The sequence below is a fragment of the Pimephales promelas genome, chromosome 19 (genome assembly GCF_988280905.1).
Source record: "Pimephales promelas chromosome 19, fPimPro1.hap1.1, whole genome shotgun sequence".
NCBI lineage: Eukaryota > Metazoa > Chordata > Actinopteri > Cypriniformes > Leuciscidae > Pimephales > Pimephales promelas.
In genome coordinates, this window is record NC_142787.1 from 3,909,614 (window position 1) to 3,918,886 (window position 9,273).

At 37.0% G+C, this 9,273-nt stretch overlaps 1 protein-coding gene across 1 annotated transcript; it reads left to right on the forward strand.

Annotated features, from left to right (window-relative positions):
* Positions 1-1,242: 1,242 nt before the first annotated feature.
* Positions 1,243-8,420, forward strand: bnip1b (BCL2 interacting protein 1b). The gene is made up of 6 exons (XM_039688239.2): positions 1,243-1,456; positions 1,620-1,712; positions 2,598-2,689; positions 2,792-2,893; positions 3,035-3,153; positions 5,457-8,420. The coding sequence occupies exons 1-6, from the start codon at positions 1,373-1,375 to the stop codon at positions 5,651-5,653; spliced, it is 687 nt and encodes a 228-aa protein (XP_039544173.1). The 5' UTR covers positions 1,243-1,372; the 3' UTR covers positions 5,654-8,420.
* The last annotated feature ends 853 nt before the right edge of the window (positions 8,421-9,273 follow it).

Consider the following 9,273-nt stretch of genomic DNA (forward strand, 5'->3'; position numbering starts at 1 on the left):
AAACGACGTCTCTCATGACATTGAAACAACGTTGATTTTGCTCATCGAATTAACGTTGAACCAACGTCAGACGCGGCATTCTTCAAAGCTAAATGAAAATCGAAAATTGGTTTGCTTTCATAACGTTGAAACAACGCGTTGATTTCAAGTTGATTTTCCGTTAGTTTTGAAAGAATGACGCGTCTGACGTTGGTTCAACGTTAATTCGATGAGCAAAACAATGTCAGATCAACGTTGTTTCGATGTCATGTTTCTACGTTGATTCAATGTCAGTTTGCTATCTGGGTTGGTTCTTATTGAAACTCAAATGTCCTACGTAACACAAGAATGAATCTCATTGGTTCTTGCTGAAGCTCAAACATGCTGCGTAACACGAAAATAAACCTCATTGGTTCTCGCATATCAGGCTAACATGCTTGATCTTCCGTTAACCCTAGCTTTTCCATTACTGATGTGTGCACCGATCAATGTTTATGTTAATAAAAGCCGAAATTAAATCTGTTCACCATAAAAAGCTATCGAGTCTCTTCAGAAAATGCATATGGATTAGTTTTATGATTTCTGTATGAACTTTTTGAAACATCAAAGTGGTAGTTGCGTAGCTCTCTATGGAGGGACATAAATTGGATTTGGTTTTGGAACGACATGAGAGTGGATAATTAATGACAGAGTTTTCAGTTTGGGGTAAACTATCCATTTAATAAATGCTAAGCATTTTCTCTAAACCGCAATATATTTCTTAATTCAGTCACACAGATTTAAATTGTGCAAGCTGTAGATTTATACTCTCTTCATAAATATAAGGTTGACAACATTATAACTGTCCCAATATCCAACTGTCTCATTCTGTTCTTCCTTTCTTTTCTTCCTCGCTCTATTCTTGGATGCCTGTCACTTCTGGCAACAGTCATGCATTTCTCAGTCAAAACGAAACCACAAACTTTCCCCTGCTACTCTCCCAGTAGTTATGTAGGGTTTGGTTATCTTTCCCAGTATGTTTGAATGTTAAGAACTCCCAAACAATCCAAACTAGCTCATTTTAAATAAATAATATACATTACATTTGGCAAGTTGGCTAAACTTTGCATCTTAAAATGCAATTGATTATTGTATTCTTGTGAGCCATTACTCCAGTAGAAAGTAGAAAAGAGCAACACAATAAAAAAAAATAAAAAAAACTTTTTTCTCAATGTAATAAACCCTATATAAATACACAAGGCATTTGTTTTAGGAAAATCGTATTATTAAGTATCATGTATGCACCGCATTCCTCTCTGTTCCCAGGACAGTTTTGCAGGGCACATCAAGAAAAAAAAGCGTTATGAAAATGCGTTAACGCCTGGACCTTCTGACGTACCGTATAACAACAAAGATGGCGTCCTCTGCTGATGTACACGTCCGAATATGTGGACAAGAGATTGTAAAATACGATCTGGAAATTAAAGCTCTTGTTCAGGTAACGTTAGACTTCATATTATCATATATCAGCCAGGGTTTTGCTGTCAAGTTCGTCCGACAAAAACTAACTGTAAATACAAAGATGTGGCCATATAATCGCCATGGCTTTGTCAGTCAGCATGGATCTGGAAACAGTAAATTGTTTGTTTTTCTCGTGTCAGGATATACGAGAATGCTGTGGGCCACAGGCGGTGCTCCTGGAGCTCAACTCCACTGTCAAGGAGAAGTTCAACCAGTTAAGACTGAGGATTCAGGTAACGTTACATTCAACCAGTAATATAAATGTCAGGGCAACAGTAACAGGGCCAAACTACGAGAATAATGATATTCAAAATACAAGCGGCTTTCAGAATCAACGTTACTTTCGTCTTTCTGTCAGTATATTTATTTATTTATTTAAATAACTAACTTTTTTAATGCAACTATAATACAAGTTTTTATACCTAACGTTACATTTATTTAGTCTAGCTTTATTATTATTATTATTATTATGTTTTTAATGTTGTGGATAATGTCATGTTGCTGTGGTTCTTTTGTAACTGTTATGGCTGAAACTATTGTTATTATGGCAACATTTTTGTGATATCCATAATGATTATAATTGGATATTTGAAATTTTACAGGTATTTGCAGGACCAGTCAAAAGTTTGGAAACATTACTATTTTTTCTGCTCACCAAGGCTGCATTTATTATGACCAAAATAAAAACCAGAACAAAAAAAATGTATATTGTGAAATATCATTACAATTTGAATATACTTTAAAATAAAATGTATTTCAGTGATGCAAAGCTGAATTTCCAGCATTAATACTCCAGTCTTCAGTGTCACATGATCCTTCAGAAATCTTTCTGATTTGATTATTTGATACTCCGTTATTATCAATGATGGACACAGTTTAATCATGTGAGTGATGCTTTTTTCATGTGATAACCCAACATAGAAATCTCTTCTAACAATATAAATCTTTACTACGAAGGAAAGGAGAGATGGAAGTATGAGGAGAGAAACTTTCTCTTTTTAAATTCTATTATAATTTGCTTAAAAATTCAATAAACTTGCATTTAAAAAAGAAAATCTGAGTAATATTGGATTTGTGAACATGGCAGATTTAAGCAAAACGAAACATTTTTTTGACAGGACATGGAACAGATGGCCAAAGAACAAGACCGAGAGACTGATAAGCAAGCTCTCTTGAGTGAAACGCAAAGCCACCGGAAGCAGATGTTAAGGTTAGTGAAACATTTTTTTTTTATCACCCTATCTTTTTTTCTGATTATGTATTGAATGTCAGATTTAAACTCTGCATGATCATTACTCTCATCATGTCTCAGTAACCAGATGGCCTGGAGGAAGGCGAATCTGGCCTGTAAGCTGGCCATCGATCACCTGGAGAAGGATGAACTGCTTCAAGGAGGCGAATCAGTGAGACAAAGGTAAATCACGCTGCTATTTCAGCCAATCAGAATCAAGATCGACAAATAAAATAAAATTGTATGTAGCATTAAGCTTTTTTAACTCCTCGACACTGCTCTTTTATCCATGTTTCCTCAATCCACGTGTTGTTCCTGGTTCAGGAAGGCCACCAAAGAGAGTTTGGTGCAGACGTCCAGTGACATCACCGAGAGTCTGATGAGCATCAGTCGGATGATGTCACAGCAGGTGCAGCAGAGCGAGGAGACCATCGGGAGTCTGGGTAAAAAAAATACAATAATCCTATCACCATCATGATATCAAAATGTCCATCTGTTAAAGGAATAGTTCACGCACAAATTAGTAGAAATTTTGCAAATTGTCATACAGGTGAAACTCGAAAAAACTAGAATATGGTGCAAAAGTTAATTTATTTCAGTAATTCAACTTACAAGGTGAAACTAATATATTATATAGACTCATTACATGCAAAGTGAGATATTTCAAGCCTTTATTTGTTATAATCATGATTATGGCTTACAGATATGAAAAACTTTTTACAATATTCTAATTTTGAATTTGGGGTTTTCATAAGCTTTAAGCCATAATCATCAGAATTATATCAAATAAAGGTTTGAAATATCTCACTTTGCATGTAATGAGTCTATATTAGTTTCACCTTTTAAGTTGAATTACTGAAATAAATGAACTTTTGCACTCGAGTTTCACTCGTATGCGAGTGATTTATTGCTATTGCTGATTAACAAGGTTTTACACCTAAAGAAATGAACAACACGTCTGAGAAATATCATTAGTCTCAGGGGCCGTTTACACGGCATGGTTTTCAACTAAAAACGGAAGACGTTTTGGGCATTAATTTACACGACAACGCCACAAACGACATGCTTATCATCTGTGAAAACTGTGACATCATTCAGATGCGTATTATATGTTTAGTCTTTAAGCTTTTTTTTTTTTTTTTTTTGCAAACGAAAGGATACAGATATTAGCAGTAAGAAATAAGGTGGGCGTACAAACATCACAAGTGGATATAAGAATTACACAAATCACAATATAATATTTGGTCATCATGAATGTCATGCATGTTTTCGAAGATTTTGTGTTCAAAGGTTTTGACATTTTCTTTGGGCCGTTTGTTACCTTTCTTACCTTGTTTGGTCCGAATCAAAAGTTTCGGTTTCAGAAATTTGGTCCCACAAAAAGAGGTAGTCTCGCTCCGGTTCAAACTGAACAAAGGTTTGGTTCGTTTCTAGTGTGAAAGCATTTCTGTATGGTTCGGACTTTCAGACCTTTTACAGGAAGTCCCGGTGCTTCCCACATAGCCGAAAAAACAGAAGGTGGCAGGAGAAATGAGCCTTGGTATCACATGGGGAGAGGAGGAGACGAGGTTTGATGACATAATAAGAAGTCAACTTGCTGTCTTCTCCTCCTCTCCTGCCGGCGATGATAAAATGTTCCCACGACGAGGACGTTCATTTGACGAATTTGAACTAGCCTTGTGTATAGTTGTGCTGCAGGTAAATATGCCATAAAAATATGCGTCTGTTCGTTCATGTTGTCAAAGTTACCCGCCTAATTGACAACACGCAGACGTCCATACTGAACCAATCAATGTCAGGATGCAGCCCACATAGATGATGACGACAGGACGCAAGTATGTCACGGGAAGTTCTTCAGTGCGCTCGCATAATTGCATTGTGAGACCAACACTTTCTGAAAGTATAAAATGTATCAAAACGTGAACTTTCAGGTGTGAAAACGCCCTTAAAGGAAGTAAAACGGGACTTTATATCAGAGGAGGACATTCTACAATTAGGATTACAGTGAATGTTTCTGGCTTTGTGAAGATGAAATTAGATGTATGTATTGCTGTGAAGCGATTAATCGCATCCAAAATAAAAGTTTGTTTGTATGTGTGTGAACTGTATATAATTATTTTGTATATATAAATACACACACACACACATATATATATATATATATATATATATATATATATATATATAAATATGTATTTAAGATAATATTTAAGATATATATATATATATATATATATATATATATATTAAGAAAAATGTGTTATTTATATATAAAATATTTATATATAAACAAATTATATATATATATCTTAAATAGTATCTTAAATACATATTTATATATATATATATGTGTGTGTGTGTGTATTTATATATACAAAATAATTGTACACTGTGCACCCTCATATATTATGTACACACAAACTTTTATTTTGGATGTGATTAATCATGATTAATCGCCTGACAGCCCTAAAGTAAATAGTTACATTTGATTCTAAAACTTTAACAACATGGAAGACGTTGCTTCTCGACAGCCGCCTGCCTACATCTGCTCTTCTGTGAGTCTCCAAATGACCAAAACAAGCTGATGATTGATGATCACGTGACCCGCCAGTCCAAACTGAACAAGTACGAGTGGGAAAGTAACATTTCCCAACAACAGAGGCCACGTCACGATGTCCTTTTAACCTTCTGGAGGGACATTACTTTACCTCCATCACTAAATGTATTTAATTTTCTCTGTTTCCAGCGACATCATCGAGGACGGTACAAGAGACAAATGAAGAGTTTAAGGCCATGACGGGAACCATTCATTCGGGGCGGAAACTTATCCTGAAATATAATCGGCGTGAGCTGACGGACAAACTGCTGATCTTCTTAGCTCTCGCTCTGTTTCTGGCCACAGTGCTCTACATCCTGAAGAAGAGACTCTTCCCTTTCATTTAGTGGAGAAGTGAAACTGTCTTCCAGAAAGCTCTCTGTGAACGTTCCAGCCAAAACTGGCCCTGCCATTCTTAAACTAACACACTCAATGATGACTGAAGCTTCAACACTCTCTAGGGACATAATTACTGAAGTGAGAATGGAGCAATAACTGCACTTTAATGCGCTACATAAATCTTACATCATATTCAATTGCATATTTAGTATTTATTGCATTTGTTTGTACAGTAAGGAAATGTGTTCAGGTTAGTTCTGTAACTATTTCATAACCCTGACACACAATGTGGATAAAGTTCAGGACAAACTCAGATGTTCATGTCATATATAATGAATATTAATATTAAAGATATCAGAGCATGATTTTATTCATCCGACATGTTTTAGAGTGGAGTGAACCACTAGAGGGTGTCGAATCTCTTTTTTACTGTAATGTGTGTCTGGATGGATTTGTCTTGCCAAGAAACTGATTAGTTTGTTCCCTTATTCAGACCAAAAGTTTGATATAAAAAGGACATTTTTTAAGTCTCTTATGCTCACCAACTTATTGCTTCATATGATCAAAAATACATTAAAACTGGTAATATTGTGAAATAATATTTCGATTTAAAAGAACTGTCAGCAGTGTTGAGGAAAGTTACCTTTTAAAAGTACATTTTCATTTATCATTTTCATTTATCAAAAATAAAGAGTTCTGTTTCAGGCAGATGTAAAGGCTCTTTCACACCTTAAAGGGACTCTGTGTAGGAATTACCTCCATCTAGTGGTTAAATAGTATTTTGCATTCAAACGAGTTTTGCTCTCCAGCTCCTCGCTTTTTCAAGTGCGTATTGCATCTACGGTTGCCGTTATGTACCAAAAATGCTATGACAGGTCAGGATGTCTTGTAGTAACACTTCATCGAGTTTTTCTCCGGGTGAACAGGTTTGTAACTTAAAAAAAAAACAGCAACTTATGTGTACAATTTATGTGTCTAGCTGTATAAATTAATTTTAATTCTCTGTACAATCTTATCCACATAGCAAAATCACAATTTTAGCTAATTGATCGTTTATATAAAAAAAAGAAAGCTATAGAAAATCTTACAGAGAGCAATATTTTCCTCAATATTTTCTTACAATCATTATCTCTATATTCTTACTGAATTTATAGGTTATAAAGAATTAACTTGCAAACCTTGTTTTTAGCACCTTCCTTCACAATAGCTGCGAGTAAAGTAGTCAATAGCTGCTATTCATCAAAGACCTTGTTTAACTTTTTTACCTAAGTTGCTATATAATAAATTAAGTACACAACCAAGCAATGACAAAAAAATTAAGTAAGACTGTAACATTGACTAACCTGTCGAGGAGAAAGTGTATTGTGTATATATTGTGCCCAAATAATACATTAGTTATCGAATAGGCTGCTCAATCGCACCTTATTCGATCCTAAATTTCAATCTGATTGAAAGGGGAGGCTTATTAATTTCATAATCCAATATAGAGAAGAGAACATAAACACTTGATCGAATTGAAAACCGAAAGCACGGCGCATATGTCAGGAATGTGATTTTTCCGGATTAATCCGGAATTCCGGATTTTCCGACCTGAAAATGTGACCTACGTGAATCATGCAGATCTGTTAAAAAAAAGAAGAAGAAGAAGAGGACGACTGGTGTCGGCAGCCGGACTGAAAAGGAGAGAATAAGAGCACATAACCCATAACTGGCTGACGTACAGAAAGTTCCTTTCAAAGTATCAACAAGGACGTATAGACCATTTCACAAGATGAAAACAACACTGGTCCAGAAGCACTCCTGTTTCAGTTTTTTAACACTACATAAAAGCTGGGATAAAATACAACCAGCAGAACATGTAAAACTGAATCAAAAAGTTAAACAAACATTTTTAAGATGTTTTCTTTACATGTGAAATAAAGAAAACAGTTACAAACTGAAACAGGAAGTGTTTCTGGACCAGTGTTGTTTACATCTTGTGAAATGTCTATAGAGAGAATGTCTAATTGGTTCAGCTTGTTCACCTGCTCAATTTCGTATCAGTCGCTCTCGCGCTGAGTATCGTCGTCAGTTGACAAGAACATCACAGGTCACCAGGGCTGGGCGATATATCGCGATATAGTTCAAATTTGCGCTATGATCCTTGCTCCAATCAAGCTGCTGACTGCTTTTGTAGAAATATCGTGCATTCTGTCAGTTGCAGTTCTGACACCTCCGTCTCAACAGCATTAGTGTAACTTACAACGCGACAAATACTCGCAATATTAACGCAGAGGAACGGCTAACGTTACATCAGTTCAGCGAGTTCACAAAAGTTAATTTGCATGTGCTTAAAGCCTTGCCGGTTAAACATGTTTGCGTTCACTGCTGATGCGCTGTTCTGAGACTGCGGTCAAGTGGGCCGCACGTGGAAAATACACGGTCAGACGTGAAATAATCACGTTGGTCCACTTTGGAAAACGTGTAGATGTCACGGTTTAACAAAACCATAAATAGGGCTATACTGCTATACTGGCACCAGAGGACCGGCCGGGTCAGGGGTCATCTTAGACTGGGAGGGATTGAGGGGGTTAGTAAATCTAACCTGGCATCATGAATCCTATAACTTTGTGGAAATTTACAGAGAAGGCTCGGCTTGCAGTAAATAACCTTGGGGAGGGCTATTTAGTCTTCACCCCGGCCTGTGTTCTGGGCGTCACTCCACTTCGCAGTAATCTGTGTTGGTGACTGAGCCTTATTGTTCTTGCAAGAATAATAAACCTTTTCCTTTATTAATTTGACTCAGAGTGTCTCTTACGAAGGGATGTCTGTTTATTGAATTTTTGCCTTAACAATTGGTGTCAGAAGTGGGATTCCTTGGAAGTGCCTTCTGGACCTGAGAGCGGACGGTGTTTGGCCACCTGGACTGAGCAGTTCCAGCTCTACCTCGTAAGCTTGAGAGAGAGGGGCCGACCGCTATCAGGCCCAGGAGAGGCTCCACTGGAATCAAAAAGAACCCGAGGCACAGAGAAAAGACATCCTGGTGAGACACAGCTAAATTCATTTTATATTGGGTATATAATTGAGAGGAACTGTACTGGCTGGGGTCTATTTCGGTGGTTGCGAATAAGAGAGTAGTCCAAGATTAATTGAGACCTGTTGTCAGGTCAAGAAATTTCATATGGACACTGAGTTTTCGTAAATCTGAAATTAATTGCCATTTGTCAGGTCCGAGATTTCGCCCAGATTACGGTCCGAGATCACTTGAGAGCTGAAAGCAGGTCAAGAGATTTCAGGTGGACTCTAATCTGTGGGGTGATTGAAGATCTGCAGCGGGGTCAAAAGATTTCCAGTAGATAAAGCGCTGGTAGTGCACCTTGACCGATCTTGGGTTAAGAGATCGGATCTGTTGGAGACGTCCGACAGATTATTAGACGCGTCGAAGGAAAATCCACGGGGGGGAAATAGAAACAGCCAGTATGGGGAAATCTCAGAGCAAGCTTGCCAGATATGATAGACCGGTGTTTTGCCAAATGAGAAAACATTATGGGCAGAAATGTGTGGATATAGAAAAATTGATAAAGTATCATGATTTTCCCAGTGAGGGAACACTGAGCGCTACCAGACTAAAGTAGTGAAGGAATCAGTG